Consider the following 25254-nt stretch of genomic DNA (forward strand, 5'->3'; position numbering starts at 1 on the left):
ACGAATAAGAAATGTGACATTTTTGCTTTTAAGTTCTGTGAGTTAGAATGGTTAACTGTACCACAAAAAGAACTCACTGAAGAAGAACCTGTCAGACTCCAGCAGTTGTGAGAGCAGTGTATGTTTAATTAGTTTGACTGACTGTATGCTTGGCTAGCATTCTGAGGGTAACTCACATTCCCTGAAGAGTCATGGAAGATCAAACCCTTACACTTCTACAACCTTTTGCTTGAGTAAAGCAACAATCAAGTATGTTAACATTTTATACAAATATATATGCTCTATACAGTATGTAATTATGCAAACACAATTCTCCCTATACATGACCAATAATTCATTGGAATGTTTATTTAATCGTTCCTCTGTTTTAACAAAAAATTCTGTGGATCCCTTCCCCCCCCCCTTTTTTAGGTTGCAACTTCCATTGTAGGGAGGGTGCGTGTGTAAGACAGAGAGAGAACCATGCAACCTGAACATTTTTTACATTGTTATGGGCCAAAGGTGCTGAGAAAGAGCTGCAAGTAGCTCGAAAGCTTGTCTCTTTCACCAACAGAAGCCAGTCCAATAAAAGATATTACTTCAACCACCTTGTGTGTCTATAGTTCTGTCAGGCATACTATACCTTACTTTATGCTTTCAAACATTGACAACAGGTTGAAGGTACATATTAATATTATATCTTGTACAGTTCTGAAATAGAATGGTCTCAAACAAAGGGTAAGTTTGCTCTATAATTACTGATACATACCTGTGAACATTTCAATTATTCAGTTCCTTGTATTTTGGCCACAAGCGTCTGATTTTCATAATCATCACTAAGTGGTATCAGAGACTTTAGTTAGGGCCCTACCAATTTCACAGCCATGAAAAACAGGTACAGACCATGAAATATGCCCTTGCCTGTGAAATCTCCTTGTTCCATCAAGGGGGACTTCCTGCCTCCAACTGGGCAGGGGAAAAATAGGACTTGTCCCTCCCCTGCAAACTGCTCTGACAGTAGGAGGGGAAGACCAGACCAGATCCACCTCCAGGTACCTTCCCCTGTTGTTGGTCATTGTCAGACTGGGCAGCCACCTGAGGTTCTTGCAGCTGAAGACATGTAGAGTTGGATAGTATCTTCCTTGTGCTACTGGGAGGGCCCCATAAAAGGGGGCTTGCTACCTCCAACGGGGCAAGGGAAGGCTGGACCTATCTCTCCCCTTCAAATTGCTCTAGTGGTGGGAAAGGGGTACCAGACCAGACCCAACTCTACTTCTTGGAACCTCCTGTGGCTGCAGGAAACTCTGTGGTTGCTGCCTTCAGAGTCCAGTTCTGAAGGCAGCTCAGAAGTGAGGGTGGCAATCCCATGACCCCCTTACAACAGGTTTATGACACCCCATCTTCTTTTGGGTCAGGACCCCAAGGTTACAACACCATGAAATTTCAGGTTTCAACAGCTGGAAATATGACATTTACCAGTTTTCAAATCTATGGCTGTGAAATTGGCCATAATGGACCATGAATTTCACAGGACCCTAACTCTAGTGTAACCCTTCTGCCAGGTGAAGCCAGTAGCAACCAGGGCTGGGTTCAATATCTAGGGGTTCCTTTTCAACAATACAACACAGAGCTGGCTTGAGCCCTCAACTCAGTAACGTGGGAAAATCACACATCACCCAAGGCACCTCTGACAGGCAATGCTTCCCCATTCTCAAGTACAGTTTGAGTGTAGAAAAGGAACTTTAAATAAAGGAGGAAAGTCAACTGACATTAATTAGGGGAAATGCCACAAGCAGGATTCATAATCATAAATTGTAAGCAGGACACCATACCCAGAATGTATGGGGCAGTGTCTTCTGCCTCACATTCTTGAGTTTTTCAACCAAAAGTTCCTTTTATGTGCCCCTCTCTGCTTCCTTACCATACCCCAGTCACAGTGGTTGTCCTTGGTCACTGAGGTTCAGAGGTGCATCTGAGTGAATTCACCTCCCACCCAGGGAAGAAGGAAACTTGTTTGTTCCACCACCTCAGCACTTGCTCTGGCTGGCCGCCTCACCAGCTGCGGTTCCTCTGCACTGGCTACCCTGCTATCCGCTTGTTTACCAGTCCCATTGGCTGACTGCTTGCTGCCACCTGCTTCTCTGCTGTGACCTCTGCAGGTCAGTCTCTTAGGCCAATTTTTCTCAACCAGTGGTATGAGTACCCTTAGGAGTACTCGAGAGAAGTCTGGTGGGTACGTCAACACAACTGAAATTTGGAGCAAACTGAATTTTTGTTTTAAGTTTTTCAGCGCTTTATTATTTTTGTACTTTTTAACACCCAAAAAATTTCATGCCCACCCAGCTACGGTTAAGTTGTTTAAACAAATGTGTTGCGATGGTAGAAAAAAAAATTGTGTGTCTGAAAACGGTAGATACTGGAGGTACTTATCATTTTTTTTAAAAGGGGTACTTTATAAAAAAAAAGTTGAGAAACACTGTCTTAGGGTACGTCTACACTGCAACACTATTTCAAGATATCAGAGTATCCCAAAATAGCTAACCCACATCTTCACAGCAAGCCTGTTATTTCAGGTTTGCTATTCTGATGACCTTGTAAACCTCATTCTATGAGGAGTAAGGGACGTTTCAGAATAGTGCTTTATTTCAAAATTTGGCGCTGTGTAGACAGTGCCAAATGACAAAATAAGCTATTGTGAAATAAGATACGCAATTTACATAGGTCAAACTGTGTATCTTACTTTGAGTTACAGTGCAGTGTGGATGCATCCTTAGTGACTGCTAGTTTTTAGTGATATTCAGCTGACAGCATGCTGGACAGAAATGCTGTCCCAGTACACAAGTGATTTCAGCTCATATGTAAGCACTTAAAATAACAATGGCTCCTAATAGTGCCTATTTAGCTCCATCTTTGAACAGTGGTGAGGAACAGGTTAAAACGGATAAGGAACCCTTAGGTAAAGTCCACACATCATCTGGCTGCTTCAGGCTATGTCTATACTACAGCGTTATTTCGAAATAAGCTATTTCGAAATAGTTAATTCAGAATAGCTTATTTCGAAATAACGCGTCTACACACAAAGTGCATTTCAAAATAGCGCTTTGCTATTTCGAAATAGCGCGTCCACACTGAATGGATGCTGAATCACATTTAAGGCCATCCGGAACCAGGTCCGGCAGGGCATCAGGTCAGGATTTACTTTGTGTGGCTGCTGCCTCAGGCGATCTGAGGCCTGTGCTTAAAGTGACCCTCCCCCCCGGGCAGCCAGTTCTCAGGTTTCCCTGCTTGCTTGTCTACATCAATGAGAGACAGCAAAGCATTTTGTCCCTGTGTGCTCTGGTTGCCCTCTTTTGGGACACCACAGCACTCTGTAACATGGAGCCAGAGCTGCCCCTGGGCACTCTGGTGCTTCTTTTGGATGCGTTGCTGTGAGCCTGGCAGCACTTTCTGCAGGCCGCCATCCGGGAGGTCCATCGGGGGGGCTGTCAGTATCCAGGAGGCCCTGCGGGACAGCTTTCACTCTGAGGAGCACGAAGAGACTCCCTGATCTGCCCCACTGCGGGCTTGTGCCTCATTTCTCCATCACATCCTTTCACTTACATCCTCTAGCCCCCCTTTCTGATGTAAAATAAAATACACGTATTTTCATTAACACAAACTGTCTTTATTTAACAAAAGTGGGGGAGGGATGAAACTCTGGTGAGACTGGGGAAAGGAGGCGTGAGAGGAGAGCGGAGAGGGTGGGAGAGGGGAGGGGGAAACCTGGGAGGAGGGAGCTGGAAGGGGGAAGCAAGGGGAAGAAGGTAGAGGGAAAGCTCAGGGGGTGAGGGTCTCGCTGGACCCACTTGATTTTCCTGGGGTCGCATGTGGCCTTTGGTGGCCAGGCTGGCAGCTATCCTGCCATAAACGGCCACGTTCCTCCATCTAGTGCGGAGACCACGGATGTTGGGGGCAGTCCCCCCCCCCAAACCTGAATAAGGTCCATGGTCTCTGCCCTGGACCAGGAAGCCATCCGCCTTCTCCGGGACTTGGCATGCTCCTGGGAGCTGGCAGACTGCTCCTGGGGAGCAGTGGAGGGCTGGCTGCCAGTGGCTTGCTGGCTCATGTTTGAGGCCACTGGGTCAGGGGCAGTGACTGCTGGCTCTGGGCTGGCAGGCTTGGAGCTGGCACAGGCACTGTGGCCAGAGTCTACCCCTTTAAGGGCTCCGGGGAGGATGGGAGGGAGAGGAGTATTCTTGGTTGAGGCTGGAGTGGCCACCAAGGCACCCTGGGAAGGCTGGAGGCCCCCTATTTTAAAATAAGTGTCTACACAGCAGTTATTTCAAAATAGCTATTTCGAATTTGGCATTATTCCTCATAGGATGAGGTTTACCAAATTCAAAATAAGCGCTCCTCTATTTTGAATTTATAGGACGCTAGGAAAGTTATTTCGAAATAACTCTGCTGTGTAGACATACCCTCAGAGTTTTCCCAGCATTACCAGAAACAAGGGCACTGCTTCAGCGCCTCTCCCCCTTCAGCAAAGACAGAAAAAACTGCAATTTATATCTTACAATGTTTAGATGAAAGAACAAATAGCACCATAAAACAAAGAAAATGAGGCTATGGAACTGTTTATTAGGGTATTAACAACATCTATAGACTTCATCCTCTTTGCTTCATTTTCCCTCCCTTGTTTGTTTATACAAGCCCCCTCCCTTCTTCACAAACCAGCAAGGCTCTCATCCCAACAGTAACTGTTCCATAATTCGTCTTTTAATTACTTAAAATGGTAGAATCCTACCACTGTTCCTTTCAGGTCTGTTTGCAAGTAAAGTGTAAACATAAACATGTTGCAGTTATTTTAGCAGAAGAGCTTCATTCACTTACAGTAAATGGTTCAGGACAGACAGAAGGGAAAGAAGAAGGAAAACAAGGCAGTAAGGGAGAGAGAATGAAAAGAACATTATGAATTGTTTTTAAAGAGCTAAAAATCTAAATCATTTACCTTTCATTCAAAAATTAATGGCCTTCAAAGATTTAATTCTCCTGCTCAGTTTGGCTAAAATAAAACATTACATTATTCGTTTGAATGTTTTTGCCAAACTTTTATCTACATTTTGTTATCAATAGAAGACAGTAGTTAGCTTATTCCTCTTCCAAAACGTGGCAGTTATATTATCATTATACATTCTCTGAGACTTCAAGTGCAGTTGTGACAATGTATCGCTGCAGTTTTTAACATAATAAAGAATCTTTTCCTAGTCATTATTTAATTCCTCAGTTTCAAAACAACACAACTGCTTTATTAATGCACATTCTCACTGAACAACCCTAACTGCTTAATTTACAGTGACTCTGCTTTCAGGAATTCTGCAGACAAGATTACATTTTAGATTAAATGATACTGACCATGTTTAGATAGTAGAGTAAAAAAGGGTTTTTTATAACATACATGATATTAGTTTTGATACAGGTTAGTTGTTTACAAAGTACTTTATCAAACTAAATCACATCATAACGCAGCAGAAAAAAAGAACACCCAATGCCCATCCAGTAGCTGCAAGTGATGGCAGGGAACAGGGGAGGAATGTGAGCTCTTTTCGCAAGGGGCCCTCAGTTGCTTTCTCTTCTCTGACTCCTGCTAACATTGAATCTATGTTGTGGGTGGAATGCATTCCACAATGGGAACAAATTCTTGGACAGAGGAGGGCAAGAAGGGATGGGATGGTTATAGTTAGGGACAACAAAGTAATGATCCAGATGTGTGTCTAACATCACCTCAGACATTTTATTGTACATTTGTCTATCTTTCTCTTTCTGTATTGTTTATTTAAGTTATAAATACTTCTGGGCAGGAACTTTAAACTCTTCTATTTCTATTTCTAGAATACTTTCTATTTCTTCTATTTCTAGCATACTTTGGGTATTATGGCAATATAAATCATTCTAATTAATATCATTTTAAGGAGCCATTCATATATAAAGAAGAAAGGGTTACTGGCACCCCACTCACAGCACAGACACAGAGCTATTGTAGTACATTCAGAGCTATTTATACACTGCAACACTGAGCACTCCTTCTGGAGTGCTGTTCTGCCATCTCCTAAAAAAAGAAAGCCTTTTCTTGCTTGTCCTTATTTGCACAAAATAATATATTTTCCAGGTTACTTGTACTTAATTCAAAATGGGCTCACAGACTTCTAGCAAAAGAGGTTTGTGTTATGCAGGAGGAAAAGTGTCACCCCTGCAATGCCTGACACAGGACGTCAGTATCTCTTGCCTGTGGGGCGGATGTTATAACCAGGCTATATGAGGTGGTTCCCCACTCAACTGCTCTGATGACTGTGAAAACCATCTGTGAAAGATCACTCTCTTAGGGTATGTCGACACTACCCTCCTAGTTCGAACTAGGAGGGTAATGTAGGCATACCGCACTTGCAAATGAAGCCCGGGATTTGAATTTCCCGGGCTTCATTTGCATAAACTGGGCGCCGCCGTTTTTAAATCCCTGCTCGTTCGAACCCCGTGCCGCGCGGCTACACGCGGCACGAACTAGGTAGTTCGGACTAGGCTTCCTAGTCTGAACTACCGTTACTCCTCATTCCACAAGGAGTAACGGTAGTTCGGACTAGGAAGCCTAGTCCGAACTACCTAGTTCGTGCCGCATGTAGCCGCGCGGCCCGGGGTTCGAACGAGCAGGGATTTAAAAACGGCGGCGCCCAGTTTATGCAAATGAAGCCCGGGAAATTCAAATCCCGGGCTTCATTTGCAAGTGCGGTATGCCTACATTACCCTCCTAGTTCGAACTAGGAGGGTAGTGTAGACATACCCTTAGTGCTTGTCCTTAGCAGGGATTACCCTAATTCCTTTCCTTTCTGTGTTTGCGTGTGTCTGTGTGCACATGTGTGATGGGGTGATACATTCATACATGTGCACACACATGCACATATCCATGAACTAAACAAACTAGTTCTCCTACAGCATAGGAAGGAGACAAGAGGGGAAGAGAAACAATGAGATTGTTATTTCAGCCTTCTAATGACACCTCCCATCTCAATGGATGGGAAACTTGATGGGACCAGGTGATGACTGGGAGAGCCCCTGTTGAACAGTGGAGGACAACATATACTCCAGGGATGCAGAAGTGGCCCCTTCCTTCCAGTCTCTCTCACTGATGGAGAGAAAGCTGATTAGTGTCTTGCCCTCCTCTTCCACTGAGTTAAACAACAGTCTGGGTTTTCTGGAGATACCTCTCACTCTGTTTCAGTAGTTCCACCCTACTACCCTGTGTTGGGAGCATCAGAGTTGTTTTGAGGCCAGGAAGGAATTTTTTCTTCTCATAGAGGCTAACTTTGCTTAAGACCGGACAGTTTTTGTCTTCCTGGAAACATAGTTAAGCTAAATAGGAACTGTTTTAATAATTAGTGGCAGCACTTAGTATTTCACAGGGAAGCAGTGCTTATTGGAGTGTTGGGTACATTTTGGGGACAGACATAAGGGATGTCTCATCTTCATGAGTATATGTGTATAAATGGCAAGTGGGTGTTTCAAAAAGGCAACAAGAGAGGAGCATGCTCAGAGTGGTACTCCTGCCCACGAAAGCTCATGATACTATCTACATAATAATGAGAAGTCCTGTGGCACCTTATAGACTAGCAGATTTATTGGAGCATAAGCTTTCGTGGGCAAAGACCCACTTTGTTAGATGCCCACAAAAGCTTATGCTCCAATATATCTGTTAGTCTATAAGGTGCTACGGGACTTCTCTTTGTTCTTGCAGATTCAGACTACCCCTCTGATATTTATCTATATAATGTTAATTTCTAAGGTGCTACAGGACCACTCTGACAGGGGAGCTGCTGTGTATTTTGTTGTAGAGTGCACATGGCAGGAGTAGGTAAAATCCAATCTAGTTAGTCACCAAAACAAACTAAACTATCATCTTTACAGTAAATGTCAGAACATTTGGATTATGGCCCCTCTTTAAGAGAATAAAATCCATCATTTACTAACAATGAAAATAATGTTTCAAGTGGTCATGTCTGAGGTAAGCACCTTTATCATTTGATTTAGTTGTTCTTGGTGGAGCTCTAGATTTCACAGTATCTTAATGCTTACATGTTTTTGTCACTTTGGCAATTTTATAAGCCTTTACTGAATCTATCTGAAGCAGCGGTGTCCAAACAGTCTCTGGCTTATGGGATATGCTGTTATTACAAATTAAGGTTGTGAGCCATGGCTGTGTCAGGGCTACCAATCATTGTTGCCAACTTCTAATGCTTCCTTAGCTAGACTATGACTCTTTTTTGCCTTTCCCCAGCAATCCTTATTCCATATTATTACTTTTTGGCACAAATTAATCAAACATTTCTGCTACATTTTCCCTCTCCCTAGTCACTTAAGTAAACAATGCAGAAACAATACACAGAGCTGAGCTGCTGCAGTGTGCAATACCCATCCTGTGCCAAAGGCCTGACACTTTCAAGAATCTACTGCATTGGAACATTGGATTAGAAGAGTTGAAAAATCAAACTATATTCCTGAGGGAAAAAAAGGCAATGAAGTACTAGGGATGCCAGCTATAGTTTCCACTTTAAAAATACAGTTCCTGGCTTTGATACAGACTCCTTGTGTTGCCTTGGGCAAGTCTATTAACATTTATTTGCATTGCAATAGATCTCAAAGTCTCCAACTAGGAACCTGCTGTGTTAGGCACTGTGCAAACATCTACTCTCTCTGTATCTTAATTCCGCAGGGCTACATCTACACTGGCCCCTAATTCCGGAAAAGTCATGCAAAGCAGGTAAGTCAGAATAGGGAAATCCGCGGATTTAAATAAACATGTCCGCCGCTTTTTTTCCGGCTTGGGGAAAAGCCGGAAAAAAGCATCTAGACTGGCGCGATCCTCCGGAATAAAGCCCTTTTCCGGAGGATCTCTTAGTTCTACTTTCAAGTAGGAAAAGGGCTTTATTCCGGAGGATCGCGCCAGTCTAGACGCTTTTTTCCGGCTTTTCCCCAAGCCGGGAAAAAAGTGGCGGACATGTTTATTTAAATCCGCGGGGGATATTTAAATCCCCCGCAGATTTCCCTATTCTGACTTACCTGCTTTGCATGACTTTTCGGAATTAGGGGCCAGTGTAGACGTAGCCCAGGTGTAAAATGAAGGTAATAATACTTCCTTTCAATCACCCCTTTTCTGACTTGTCTACACTGTACGCTCTTCAGTACAGAGACTTCCTTACAATGGCGATGTATAGCACCTAGAACAAAGGTGCTCCAGTCTTAGTTGGCATGTCTAGGTGCTGCCACAATACAAGTAATAATTAGCTTACCTATTTTAGCATCATTAATTGCTACTTAACGTTACGTAATAAGGACTTTTTACACATCTGTTTGGAGATTATTCCTACATCCTCCAAGTTATGTGTTGATTGCTACCAGTCTGACTGGATATATTGTACCAGGGAGAGTTATAAAAATCTGTCTTTTTTTATTTTCTTGAATTACTCCAAGTCTGGGATCTGAAAGAGTTGGCTATGTGTGTCAATATATTCTATTTGTATTTCTTTAAAATCACAAAGGCAGAACTTGGGAAGTCAGAAATATCGATACTTAACAGGAAAAGCAAGATTTTGAAGATTTTTTCTTGTTTCCATACAGCAAAGTTCTCAACTTGTGTTATTCTGGATCTGTCTATATAATTTATAAAGAACACTGATCTCGATAAGAGGTACTAGTAGACTGCCTAATAGCATTTAAAATAGTGAGTTCTCCTGGAATAAGCAAACGACTAAGAGCCATTTTCTGTTCTAATTATAACTCTGTCACTGAGTCTGTGTGTGGCCTTGAAAAAGTCATTTAACCTTTGTAGTTTATATTCTCTATCTAAAAAATGGAAACAATCGTACTTATATATCAGCCTTCACAACTGTCATTTATTTTTCACAGTAAACTCAAAATGCAAAACAATATAGATTTTGATGTTAAGAATAATAAGCCACAACATTTATCTTAACACATAACCTCTTAATTAAAAAAAAGCAATCTCTTTGTCATTTTAATGAAGGGCAGAGATTTCAAACAATGGGCATGTGTAGTAGATAGCAGTCTCTTTTTAGCACACCCTGATCATATATATATTTGTTAAGGAGCTGTTAAACCATCCAAGACAAATCCTTATTACAAATGGCTTATGACTAAGTTGATGAAGCTTGTGATATTATATTGTCTCAAGGCTGAAAGACAGCCTAAACACTTGCATCCAAAGTTTTTTTTTTTTAATGTAGCTTAAATTAAAGAGCAAAGAAAGAGTTCAGGAGTTGACAATTTTTGCTCATAGAGTATGTTTACACAGGGATAAAACTGCCACAGCTGGCACTGGTCAGCTGACTCAGACTTCTGTGGCTCAGGCTGCACACCTGAAAATTGCAGGATCCCAGAACTCAGGCCCTATCCCAAGCCTGAATATCTACATAGCAATGTGTTAGGCATGGAGCCTGAACCCCTTGAGCCCACCACAGCTGACCTTTGCCAGCCTCACATTTTTTATCCCTGTGTAAACTGTCTGTGTTTAGTGGCTGCCTATGCTCTGGAATCAGCGTATAATGATCTCACTAATGTAACCGTTGATTCCACTATACTGGTAGGGAAGCTAGTGTAGGTTCGGTCAACTTTCATCATTTTTACTGCTAGGTTAATTTACCAAGCTTTTAATTAACATAGTGGTGAGATCTGTTGGAGCCTTGCATACACTAGGATCCCATTGGTGCTACTAATTGTTTAGATAGTAGCATGAGTTTCAGGTTCTCTGGGGCAGAGAATGTCTCTTTTTGTTATATCATTTGTTCCTCGTCTAGCACAATGGGACTGAGGCCCCCGTGTATTGTCATGATACACAGTAAAATAATAATAGACACTTAAAATTCCCAACTGAACCCAGCCATTTAGTCCTCAAATGGTTTTAATCTAACAAGTAACCAATGAGAACCTGGTGCATCCACCAGCCTGGCCAAACAGTCAGTTTATTTCTGAAAATTCTAACTGTCCCACCATGCTTGCGGTGTATAGCAAGATTTTATTTTATCTGATTTTTTTTGAGTGATGGCCAGGGAAAATAAAGAGAAGGAGCTGTTGAAGGATTAGAATTGATTAATATTCAAAAATTCCATAAACCCTATATATAAAAATAATACAACAAAAGGATAGAGAATTATAGGTGGGGCTAATAGCACCACCCATAACTATGATTGCCCAACACTTCTCATTCTAAGATATTTTTTAATTGCTTATTAACTTTACCTTAGTTTAACTGTCTTGGTTTCCATTTTCCATACTTTTCATCTGTCATTGATTATTATTATTATTGCCATTTATTTATCACTATAGGAGCACCCAGCAGGGCCCTGATTCTGCCTGAGATCTTTTGTGTTGCTATACAAACACATAGGCACAGATGGTTCTTGTCTCCAAAGAATTTATAATCTAAAGATAAATTGCTGAGTTTAAGGCCTCCTGTTTCCCCACTGGTCACTGTGCCTTGCAGAAACAAGGAGTTCTACCAAGTCCCTTGACTTCAGGGCTGCCTGAATTCTTCAATCAGCTCCCTTCCTTCTAATCCCAACACACATTTTTCCATCCATTCTTTTTAACTTGGGTTAAATCCTATTAGGTTACCAGTAACCTGCTTACTTTTTAACTAATGCTTTTTAAATGGTATGTTCTCTATCAACCTTTCACTTTAAATTAAAGCTTTGTCCTGGGAAAAAAAGAAATGGACTTTGATACAGGAGAGTGCTGGTCAGTTGTTCTGTAAATAAACTGCAGAATAAGTGTTCTTCATCAATGCCGACAAAATAGTACCTAATAGTCACTGGCTACCTATACTATTTATTTGTGGCTTTAAAAATGCTTCATGCATTTCTATATAGATCTCCTTCTCTATTGTTTAACTGTTTTTAATTGAATTCTTATAAAGTTCTACAACATTTGTTTCGTGTGGCCAAAAGGAGAGTGCTGTGTATGAAATTCTGTTAGTTAATCATGTAGTTTTTTCATTCAGTACAGTTTTACCATGACCTGATCATGCAGTGTATTGTGCAGGAATTTGTCTGAGCACACTGTTGGATCAGGGTCCATCTCTGCATCTGTTAGATATGCAAATACACAACTATGTTCATGTACAAATAATTTCAATAACTTCAATGAGTGTATTTGAACCAGAACTGTTTACTGCATGTACACTGATTATCTAAAAGATAAAACCAGATTTGTTCATTATTAAGGCACTGTCTGAAATAAATAAAATAGACAAGAATCTTCAGGACACAGGGGTCAGGAAACAGTAAACAATATTCACTTTAACCCAGTCAGACATTGTTGTATAGAGTATTATGGGGATGTTATCTGCCTTCCTCTGAAGCATCAAGTGCCATAAAGCTTTAAACACTATCAGGCAAGATATCAAATTAAATGGTACAATGGATATGGTAAGGCCTATATTTTTTAAATAACTGGTAGTTTTTATTATTATAATAAATATAGCTGTTATACAGATTTCTTCTAGTGTTTTTCCCACTATTTCAACATGCTCTACTATAGTAATGCAGCCTTGCAAAAATGTACAAGGTGAATACTTTTATACCTGTGTAAGAACAGTATGAAGGATTCTTCATGTATGCAACAATATATTTTAATGCATAAAACGTCTATGTTATCTTTATGACACCATCTTCTCACGCAGTGTAACTTCAGTTTGACTACTGCTATATATACAGCAGAACTGCTCAGAAGCATTTTCTAGCCAGAGTTGAAGTGATACTAATTATATGTCTGGACTGAAGAAATGACCATGAGCTTTTCCATTTGCAAGTCACAGGAGGAGAGTTCATGGTGGAATTCAAATGTAAAAGTGGAAATGAAAAATACCTGAGAATGTTTGGAGACCCAGTGACGCAGGACATTGAGGACACGGTTAGTGGCTGCTCTGCGTATTATGAACTCTTTGTCACACATTCGTTCAGAGTTGTTAAATCCTGTAGGAAAAAATAACCATAATTACACATGAAACTAAAGTGAACCTTTAAATCCTCAATATGTATTGTTAATATTTCTGGTAAAGTGAAAGCATACAAGACATTTCCATGTAATGGAAGAAAATGGACAGATGCAGAATACGTCAAATATCATTTGGGCTGTAGAAATGTTGCTGCAGGATTCACATGAGATAATTCCTCCCTACTGTAGCTAAATAGTTTCCTATTGTGCTTAGTTCTCAGTAATAAGCTGAGAGGTTGTCTGCCTGAGTCAGGTGAAAAGATAAGAAATGGCGGGGAGAAGGGCAGGCGAGAGAGAGAGAGAGAGCGTGGCATGGGCTAGAGAAAATGAGACAGGAAGACAGACTGAAAGAAAGATGAATCTGGTTTTGAAAATGGAAGTTAAAGAAGAAAATAGGGAATGAAATGACAAAAATGTAAAGGAGAGAAAAGTCTGCCAAAGAAATGTCCCTTCATAAAAACATGACAGTACTGTTCAGGCTGTATCAGTCAATAAAGAAAGCCCTCCGTAGCATTCTTTAAAAATCGGTGTGATGAACAAGTGGGAGGAGAGTAAGAGGAGACATGCTTGCACATTGTCACCAGGTCTGCACTAGACCTGGAAGGTTGGCTTAAGGTACACAATTCCAGCTATGTAGAATATATAGCTGGAGTCGGTTTACCTTAAGCTGAGCTTGGTGGTATCCACACAATGGAAGGCTGAGGGGAGCAAATGCTTCCATCAGCTTCCCTTACTCCTCACGACTGCGAGGAGTATAGGCGCCAGCTGGAGGTGCCATATGTGTTCAATTTATAGGTCTATACAAGACCTGCTAAGTCAAATGCCAGAATGCCAATCTCTGGCGTGGTGAGTGTAGACATGCCCTAAATTTGACTTCCTTGATTTCAAAGTTAGTTTGTCAACTGTCATATCCCTATAGCTTTTTATGTTTGTTTCCTACTGTATTTGCTTAAGAACACATATTTTTAGAAGCATGCCTAGACTACCTAGATTTCTGTTACTATTTCTTTCTGCAGTTCTCTAGTAGGGTTGATTATAATATACTATATATGCTAGTGAATATAAAATTTGTATGCTTCAAGTACTCAAAGTATTCAATGATTTTGGATTTTTTTTATTTAGGAAGTTCACATTATCCATCCTAATTGTAACTGTAGGTTACCTGTTAGGTTCAGTCTTTGATTACATTGCTTTTGATGTCCCTCACAACTGAGTCCTATGACCATTCTAGATGATTTCTCCTGTATAACAAGCACTTTAAAAAAAATAATAAATCTATTCAAATAAAAGCAGACTCTAAATCCCCCTAAACTGTTGTAAAAACAAATGGCAGACCAAAACTTCTATATGTTGTGTGAAAAGTACTGAATGCATATTTTGCTCTGCTTTTGTTTGCTTTTAAAGACAAACCAAAACCAATCATCTGTTATAGTTCCAGAAAAGTGCATTGAAAAAAGACAGCTAGGTCCTGTATTTTATACTAAAGATTAGACTTCAAACCTAAATTTGTTTTACTGAATTATTGTACCGTGGCTGATATTTAAGGAACATCAAAGGAAATTTCATATTAAAACATTTTCAAGAGTTTAATTATCCATAAACAGAACAGCACATAAAATCTCAGTGGTTTTAGCCAATAAAGGGTAACCTAGGTAACATTTCTCTGCTAAATATCTATTCCTTTCACAGTTAACCTCTTGAAGAAGCAATTAGGCATATGTATTATAAATTGTTCAATTAGCCACTACTGCAGCACTAAAAGTCACAAAAATGATACATTAAGTCTACAAAAATCATTCCTACTTCTACTTTTCTGCAAAATAATGGGAAAAAAAGAAAGAAAAAATGAAAACCCTTCAAAAATCTCTACTTTTGTGCAAACTCCACAGCCTTCTCTTTCCTCACCCCAGCGTTTTCATCAAATTTTAAAGTCGTTAGTTTATTGCACAACTGAGGAGTAAAATTCCATCCAATGAACTGATGGCAGTAAAGCGGAATCTCAGAATTATGAATGCTCCAGGAATGGAGGTTGTTTGTGACTCTGAAATATTTGTAATTCTGAACAAATATTTATAGCTGTTCTTTCAGAAATCTGCAACTGAACATTTACTTAATAGATCTTTGAAACTTAAATATTCAGAAGCAAAATGCTGTTGCTTTCTCTTTATTTTTTAGTAGTTTGTGTTTGACACACTACTGTATTTTTATTTATTTGTTTGTTTATTATTGGTCTCCGCTGCTGCCCAGTTGTGAACTTCTGGTTCCAAATGAGGTGTATGGATAACTGGTCAGTTCACAGCTCTGGCGTTTAAAATGTTGAGCTTTAATTGTATTTAGCTTTGACCCTGTGGTCCTACACATGAGGAGCTCCCACTGAGAGTACAGAAAGAACGGCTGAATTGTGATGTGCATGTTTAAGAGGAAAATTTTGTCTCAGATCTGATTTTTCAGTGTATGTAGTTTACTTTGGTTTTCCTTAAGTTAAGTTGTGTTAATCTGCCCCCCTCTTCCAAGACTCAGAGAGAATACTTGCCACTGACTGTTGTCTTCTGCTAGAGGCAGGAAGGATGGTTCTAATTTCATTTTTACAAGTTTCTCAAAATTTCTTGATAATTTGGGCCTGATAGCACCTGCAAGGAGGATTCAATAGTCACTATTACTGTTTGGAAGGAGGTGACTATAGCTTCAATTGGGAGGATAGCTCGAGCTATCTTTGTCTTCACGGGCAGACAGGTTGCCTGAAGGCGGGCATATCTTCCTCTCCTGCATTTGCAGATCAGAAAAGTGCTTGCCCTTGCTGCTGAGCTCCAGCTGGCAGCATAGAGTTCAAGGTGTGTTTTTTTGTGCTGTGGGGGTGTAATGTGGGGAGTGAATGCCAGCAGAATGCACTAGCGTACTCAGGAACACATTCTGCATTGTCCAGTCCTCTGGTGAGTGGCCAAGTAATTTAATCTCATTTCCCCCAACTGTAAGACAAATCAACAATGCTTAACGATCTCACAGGAATGTGTTTCTTTCTTAGTGCTTTTGCTTTTTGTAGATTGGCTACTGTCCACATATCAAAACATTATGATTATTGTAACCACTACAATGCAGACTGATCATCACAAGGAAACTGATGAGTAGATTAGACTAAATCTGAATTCTCTTAACAATGTTACTGCTCTCAATATATTGAATATCTTTTAAATATTTTTGTATACACCATCTCACCTATTAAAAATAGCTATTATTTCCTGAGATCCATTTTTCAGCAGCATTTTTAAAGCACCCGTCACTGTATGGTAGTATTTACACACATACTACCTGTGCTATACAAAATTAATTTCTTCTTTCTGGTCACGTCATGTGTATTTATCTATGGGAAGAAGTGATCTAGCCCCATTGCTTTAGGCTTGTGTTCCCCAATGGGCTGTGGGCCTGCTTTGGGAAAGCTGCTAGCGGGCTACTCCACTTTGCATCCTGTGAATTCTTGTGGCTGGAAACGGTGAATGGGAGCTGCTTTAGATAAACAAAGCTGAGCAGCCTGCTAGCAGCTTTTCCAAAGCAGGCCTGTGGCCCACTTTGAGAAATAGCACTTTAGGCTATAGGCTCAAGTCAACCATGTACTGAACATCTATAGGTGCTGAAGGTTTTCCATTCCCCAAACATTCAGTGGGAGCTGCAGATGCACAGCACCTCACAGGAGTGACTCAGTACTCAACAAGGTCAGATTCTGTACCATCAGTAGTACTAAAATTACTATACAAGTTCTATGGAACAAACTGGAAGTACTACTTCAAAAGAAAATAAACCAGTTAAATCTTCATCTGTAAGGTTCATTATATATGCTGCTTAATATAGGATTGATTAGTTTTTGGTTGCTGCCATATTCAAAAATTTCTACAGTTGATAACTGCAATAAAAGTAATAATGTGATATAATTTCCCAAACAACAGAGAAACAAATATGAAGATGATTACAGGGGGCAAAGTAACAGATCTCTTTTAGCTATTAGCAATTCATATGTTAAATGAAACAGATTTAAAAACTTTAAGGGTGCAAAATGAAGCAGAGAATTCAGGAAATGCCAAGGTTGAGGTGGCCTGTGAATCTTTGACTCTGCTCTCTTGTGTGCATGCATTTTGATATAAACTTTAATTATGAGCATATGCCCTTATTTCCACAAAGTGACTGCTGATTTTACACCAAGTGCAGCAGCATAGCTGAGGCTATGGGTCTGTTCAGCAGAAAGTCTTCCAGAAACAGGAAGTCAGAAGCATAGGCTACCTTTAAGCTCTGTGGCACCTGAGGTCAGAGGCCTGGAGTCAGCTGACACAGCACACAAGATAGGCCGGTGCAAGGGGTGCAAACTGCATCTCCTCTTTGTTCCACACACATGCCAGTGAAAGGGAATTCAGGTCTATGAGCTCCATCTACTAAAGAAGCATCTATTCTCTCTTTGCTACGAGGGACACCAAAAAATCCACAGGTAACTACAGCCATTGCCTGATGGAACTCAGATAATCGACAGAGATGACCTGTTTCTCTCAGAATATTCTCCCCGGTAACCAACTGCTTCAACAGTTTTGTTTCCATCAGTTGTCCCATACTATGACTTAGCCAACAAAGGAAGAAGATTCAAAGCTGAGTCTTACATTGCTTTTGGCAGCAGAAAATACTGCAGAAATTAATGCTTTGATTTTTAAGGGAGCAGCTGCTTCCTATCTCTGTTCCTCTGCAGCTGGCCACACCATTTCCCAGCAGGTGAAGGCTATCATCCATTGGGGAGGTGATGCATGGAGCATGCAGCATAGCTTTTCCTCCTATTCTATTCAATATTCTCAGCTATATTTGTCCATGTTTCCATTCTTTTGCTATGCCCCAAGCAGAATATTCTCCTGCACTTTTCACTTGTTTCCTTAGCTAACCTTTTCCTGATATTCAGGCTGAACTTTCGCAAGCTCCACAGAGGCCAAGCTGCAGTCTCACCATACAACACCTTACAGAGAGGCTCCAGAACTAGTATTTCTATCAGCGGTCTTGCTTGCAGCTCTTCAGTGAGATCCATTTCCAAGGAACAATTTTTCCCAGTGTCTGACAGAAACATATTTTGTTACTACAAATATGGCCTCTTAATACAATAGGACTGCTTCAGGCAACATCTCTCTCAAGAAAGGTGATGGCTGGGAGACAACAGCTAAAGTGGGGACACTTGTTGGATCATGGAGATACAGGTGCAGTGACAGTAGGTATTTAATCTAGCAGCCAAAGATATAAGATCCAGTGAAGCTAGGCAAATTCAGACAGACAATAAAGCATACAATTTTAACAATGAAGGTAATTCACTGTTGGAAAAATTACCCAGGGTCTTAGTGGATACTTCATCAGTGGCGATTTTTAAATTAAGGCTAGATGCTTTTCTCAAAGATATGAAAGTTCTATGGCCTATGCTATGAATAAGGTCAGACTAGATGATCCCAGTTGCCCCTTCTGGCTTAGGAATCTCTCAGTCTGGATAGCAGTTTTTACTTCTATTCATCAATAAAAGTATAATTATGAATCGTTTGCTTCAGCACACATTTAAGAGCACATTTGACAAGTTAAAGATTTGTGTTTTTATCTGTTATATAATTTTACAGCAATAATTGGCCTTAGCACATTTCCATAGGAGACTGTTAGAGAGCAACCATTAATTGCCACTTGTAACAAATCTGAGTTGCTAATAATTTCTCTTTCTCTTTCATTTCTTTGACTATAATATCAAGGTACTACAAACTAGCTGAAGTCTTCCAGTGCTGGAAAAGAGAACCGGTCATATTAGCTAAGAGAGAAAGAGAGTATAAAGATGAAGAACTTAATTTAGGGAATATGGACCACCATGTCTAATCTATAATAGAATCATTCCTCTTTAGTAATTGTCAAATACATTGTACTCTGTATCATAATGTGACAGTTAATTCAAGCTTTGTGAGACTTGAAAGTAGGGATTATCAATTCTTGGTCCCGAGCTTGGGACCATTGGGAATAAAACACATTTAACATCCATCACATGAGTCTTTTTGTTTATATATTTAGCACATAGCCAGATTCCTCAATAGAATTGTTCTGATGAGTGACTGCCAAAAAGCAAGAAAAAAATAAAGACTACTCCATGTCTTTCTGTCTTTTAATTTTACTATAGATCCTCAGGATATATAGAATCCTTTTTGGTATTGTTGAAACATTTATATTTATCCTCCCATGTCAGAAATAATTTCAAGTATACATATGACTCTTTTGCCAAAAGCCTCCATGCAAATACAAACTACTAATAAATCAAATCAAGGGATTATAGTATTAGTAAGGTAAATCCCATAGGGTTCACGCAAGCCAGCTGATGAACAGTAGTAGTAACACATACATTGTCACTATAGCTCTATTTTACTTTTTTGCAAAATACTGCAAAATTATAAGACAATGGACATTAATTGACTACTCTGAAAAACCCTTGTTTTAAATCTCTGTAGTTAGGAAAAATACTCTGTGTGGAATATAATGCAAAGGCTAAGCAGTCTGGGTCATTTGGAAACCAATCTGGCTGTAAACTAAGAGCTAACACCATAAAGGAGGTTTAGGCATTGCAACATCTATCTCCAGGGGTAGCCAATTAAATGGATGCAGTTTAGTAAACTGCTAATGGAGGGGCAGCTGGACCTGAGTGGGACACCATGCTCCAGTTTGCAATGCTGGGAGTAGGAAGCCAGGCCCAGCCCCAGGGGATAGGAGCTACTGCTGTGGAGTGACTTCAGTGGATTAGGGCACTTCCACGGTCTGCTTGATTTGTAGCAGGGACTTGAAGACGGGTCATTCACATTGCAGCTGGCTGCGCTAGCCAGTGGGCTATAGGTTACTGTGTCCTTGAGATCTCCCAATCTTTCCTGTTGAAACTGCTCAATTTTGTATAAATAAATATTTATTGGAGCAGGGATTTGAACATACAGCTCTTACACACCACATCAGTGACACAAACAACACACTGAAGAGTCAAATTCTCATATTTCCTTCCCCTCCTCATGAATATTTATTATACTACACAGAAGAGCTACAACAAGAAAAACTGAAAGACAAACACTCCAGAATACTCAACAGACTGATGGCCGAGCCACTCTTATGGAGAACTCATGTGCAAGTCCACACTCTAAATCAAGCAGAGCAGGGACTCATACACAGGTTACCCATATGAGTGTCCTAGCCCCTGCCTATGAGATATCGTAGGACACATACACACCATCCAGCCAGCCCTTAAAATGCTCAACTTGCTCGCCATACTGTCTTTTCTGAAGGGTAGATACTCACAGAGCAACTCCATTGGTTCAGGGCCAACAAAGAGTGCCTATTTTGAGAATCTAACCAAAGTGTATGTATAAGGGATGGTTCTCAGCAGCTTGCCGGGCACTAACAAGATTTAGATAGCTTTGCAGATGTCTACCAGCAGAAACTTGGGCAACTATGGGTACTCAGGTGCCTACAAAGAAAGGCAACAAGTGAACAAGATATATCAGTGGCTCTTAAGAAGGGATGGTTGACTGCGCATGTGGAGTAGATGCACTGGCACATGCCAGCTGCCCCATGTGCCCAGCCTACCCAGGGCACTGCTACTAAATTCTCCAGCTAGAAACACAGCGGGGCCCCAGACATCTGAGGTGGAGCACCTACAGGGACACTCCTCAAAGGGGAACCATAATTCTCCAGGGAAAGAAATTATCGAATTAGGAATTTATTCCATTATACCTATTTTCAATAAAGACTCAGGTCAAAATTTTCCAATCTGGTATTTTAAATAAGTTTCCTTAAATCCATATATAGGCACTAAAATAAAAGTGTCTTGCATTTCAAAAGTGCTGAACATCTTGACCGTAGGTCCAAAATTGCCCTAACAATAAATATGTACTGACATAATTCTTTTACAGCTCTACTAAATAGTAAGAAGGAATTTTTGTGCTATGTAGAGGAGAAAAAAAGATAATACAACCCTGGACATATTTGATTTAGTATCCTGACAATTCGATTATCTTCAAGCCTTTCACAAAGCTCTTTTATTTATTTCTTCATAAAACTGAAATTGCATGCAGTATTATGGAGGTGAGTTTGATTACTGAGATTACCCCAACCAGGGCCAGCCTGAGCCATTAGTGCACCCCGGGCCCCGGGAGCACAGCGCCGCCCCCGGGAGTGCGACGCATGCACGGCCCCACCCCCAGGCACGTGATGCCCCCTGCCACCAGGTGCCCAGCGCATGTGTGGCACCACCCCGGGTGCACGGAGCATGCGCGGTGCTGCCCCCGCCCGGCCCAGCAGCCTCGCGCAGTGTCCCAGGCGGTCGCCTGGCTTGCCCATACCTTGGGCCGGCTCTGCCCCCAACCCATACAAAACAGAGGATAAATTGAATTCCCTCAATATGTTCTTAAAAAGCACTTCAAAAAGTTTACATTTTGAAATACTAAGATTTTAACTTCCAAAATGTTGAGGAAAGTATTTCCTCAGACCAGGAATATGGACTTTGACTCAGATATACAGACCTGGAGCCTCTATCTCTGTATGTGCAGAAATGATTTTGACATAAATTTATCATCTGTGTGTGTAAGGATTGTAGTATATGAGTATTTTCAATAAGAGAATAATAGGAAATAATTAAACAACCACATCTGTGATAACTACAGCATATCTTGTATACATTTTATTTACTACAACAATTATTTAAAATTATGTTTGAACTATGCTATGTGAATAATCACAAAGGTGATAGCATGTCAAGTAGTTGACACTTTCCTTGAAGTAGTACTGTCTGCCAAGTATGTTTGCATATGCTCCTGTTAATTCTCTAAGTCTTAGGGGATCATCTAACATTTTTCTCTTGCTGATGTACCCCTGCATTTCAATGGCTTGCCAGCTTCTGATTTTAAACTAATCAGCTGTCATTGTCTAAGTTATTACTATCAAATGCATGTTCTTAAGCATGTCGTTAAGCCATACTGTCCTGTCATTCCTCAGCAATCATAAAGTATAATGAATGTTAACAGGTTCTTCCTGGCAAATGGGGAATCTTCTTTTCTGTAACTACTTAAAATAACAACTGTTGAGTCCACTAAATAAAGTACATCTGTCTACAAAACAAGCAGCAAGAAAAATCTTATGGGTACAGGAAGCTAAGAGAATGGACCAATTGGGAGGCTGCAAGAAATGTTTTTATTATCAGCCCATAAAACAAGCAGCTTTACGATAATATAAATAAACATGAATTAGAGAGGCGTCATTTTATCTCAAGTTGAGAACAGAAAAATTCTTTCTTCTCCCTGCTTCACAAAGCTCATCACGGCTCACCTCTCTCTGCACAAGACAAGTCTGAGGAAACTATTGAAGAAGCTCAGAAAGCACTCACTTTTTCCTTATACATACAGGATGTCTTCAGGGAAAAGCCAACTGCCTATATGAGGGGAGCAATGGCAATTTGCCAGAAACTGCAACTCTCTAATCATGGGTGCCACTCATGGAGATTATAAGTACATCCAAACAATCCTTGCTTATGCTCCAAAGAGCATTCAGGCATATTTTCCTCAGCTATAAAAGAGCTAGGTTTCTAATTTCTCAAACTGACTGATGTGTTGCATAATACCGTGATGTTTTTGAGTTCAAACTAGGATTCACACATGTAGTGGGGCTACTGGTATGACAGCAAAATGTGTTATTTATTACAAAGGTGAACTTCAATGTTCTCTTCCAATTATAATTATAATTTTAATTCAAAGTTACTACTTTACAGAAGCTGCGCAGGGAGGTTCATTTAGCCATTGAGATATCTAGAATTGCTAAGCAACACTTTTGTTAAATTCAAACTGTTCCTGATTCAGGAACAAAAAATAGAAGCTTATTCAAATTCATCACACAGTAGGTGAATGTCAAGGGGAAAGGCATAATGTTCATGGATGCTGGATTAGAAGACAGATTCAAACAAATTAATGTTTATCTCTATTTTCATTTCACTCCTGATTTTCCAGTAAAATTATCCTTTGGAAAAAGACAACACAGGCACATTTCAGGGGGACAGAGATTGAGGGCGGGTTGTCAAAATCCAATGTATAATGCAAAAGAAGTTCTAACTTTAACTGTGGTATCACTACTGGGATTCTAGAATACCATCAAAACACAGAATATTCACTGCAGTTGACTGGTCATTGCTATTAGAATCTTAACATTTGCATTCCCCGACTTTTGAAGTTGTAAATGTGCAAACCCTCATTATCCCCACCCCATAAATTCATTAGGCAGCACAAGTAGGTGAATAATATATAACTGATCATTTGTCATAAATTCTTTAACAGAAGACAATATTAGCTGTTAAATTATTCAACACATATTTTTCACCCAGCTCCACTAGGAAGTTGTGAATCAAGATGGTGAAATCAAAAAGGTTCAGCAATCAGATCTGGATATTTATCCAAACCAGCTGAATCTGAACAATTGGACTGGGAATCTCTTGAAAACCTACAACATGAACAAAATAAGGTTAAAGTTAAGAGCACCTTCCCACTCATTATAAATGGCCTGCATGACATAATCATGACACTTACTCATGAGTAGCAATCCCATAGTATACATATAAGCAACACGGGATTTTTGTTTCTTTTTGAGGCCATGATTTACAAAAGATAAAGGTTTCACACAGCTCTTCTGCTAAGCAGAAAGGACTCCCAGTTCAGGAGAAGCAATTTTTAAGTGTAAATTGACTGTCATTACATTTACGCCAGTATACCAAAGACTAACTGGAAAAAGACCAATATTTTCTGGTTTCAGTTTGGCTATGAATATTTTTGCACAATACTAGAAAAATAAAACCCCACTTGTTTATATGAACAAAGATTCTCTTTGTCTCTATAGAGCAATATTTTCATGTAAACGTGGACATGATTAGAATGCTAATTTATTCACTATAACACTTAAGTTGTAGTGTTATACACTATAACACATGTATCATGTGAACATTTGACCACTGTAGACCACCCATACCAAGCCCCAACCATACAGAATAATAATTTCCTCACAAGATTTGGAAGAGTTTGCAAATCATTTGCTGTCTCTTCTCTCACAATATAAAAATAATATTCATAATTTACATCAGCCAGTTTACTAATTTCCCCAATGACGTATGTAGGACCCATATGTGATACAATCTGGTGGCACTGTGTCACACTGTCACTATTGCTTGGTAGCAAGGAAATGTTTTACTTCTTAAAATTTCCCTCACTGTAGGGAAATTATATTTTTCATCTATCTATAGCAGGTATAGTTGAAAAAAGTACCCTGTTGGCACACAGTGAAGTGTGCTCAGATTTTGTGAAATACTGCAAATGATCAAAGAAACTATGGAATTTGATGCAATACAGGCTCTACAACTGAGAAATCAATGCAGTCTATTGGACTATGTCTAGACTAGGTAGAATTTTCTAAAGAGGATATGCAAATTCCCAGGGAATTCTTCTTTCAATCTCACTTTCAAAAGTGGATCTTTCAAAGATGAAAGTAGTCTGGATGCATTTTTGGGGGGGAAAAAAACCCTCTTTTTCGGAAAAAAAACCCCTGCTCTTCCATAAAAAAGGAGGTTTACACTGTTTTTTTGAAAAAGGGTTTTTTCAAAAAAAAAAAAAAAATGCATCCAGACTACTTTCATCTTTGAAAGATCTTCTTTTGAAAGTGAGATTGAAAGAATTCCTCTTTCGATAGTAAGATCAGAAGAAGATATTCAAATTCCATGGGAATTTAAAAAAAAACCCATAGTTTAGACATGCATCTTCAGAAGTCTGTATGCACATCTCTAGATGCACTTGAATTTTAACAGGTTGAATGCATCTGGCAGCAATATATAAAGCTAACATGTCCCCTCTAGATACACTCATTTTATACACAAATTACTCTGTTCAGAGGCTCTCTTTTGGATCAGTTAGCAAAAGCTGTGTCACTCAATTGCTAAAATTAGAGATTATGCCAGAACAAACAAAATAAGACAAAAATATTATCACATTAGGGAGCTAGCTAGTGGTTTCATTGATCGTAGAATAATAATGCCAGTCACAACCTGAAAGAGCTTTAATAACACTCAAAAATTATGTTAAACTTTATTATGCTAATCGTACACATTTAATAATATGGTTAATCTTAATTAGTTTGTGCTTAATTAGTTTACCAGAATGGAAAAACCTAAATGTTATCTCGTGGAACAATATG

General features: G+C 39.8%; 1 protein-coding gene across 2 annotated transcripts in view; it reads right to left on the minus strand.

The window, feature by feature from the left end:
• The window catches only part of RASGRF2 (Ras protein specific guanine nucleotide releasing factor 2), a 203959-nt gene that overhangs the window by 46507 nt on the left and 132198 nt on the right, over window positions 1–25254 (minus strand). For both annotated transcript variants that reach the window (XM_075932213.2, XM_075932212.2), the window contains exon 18: window positions 12886–12992. In XM_075932213.2, coding sequence (XP_075788328.1) covers window positions 12886–12992 — 107 coding nt within the window. The remainder of the gene's footprint in view (window positions 1–12885; window positions 12993–25254) is intronic.

This window comes from Pelodiscus sinensis, chromosome 6 (assembly GCF_052426305.1).
Source record: "Pelodiscus sinensis isolate ZL-2025 chromosome 6, ASM5242630v1, whole genome shotgun sequence".
NCBI lineage: Eukaryota > Metazoa > Chordata > Testudines > Trionychidae > Pelodiscus > Pelodiscus sinensis.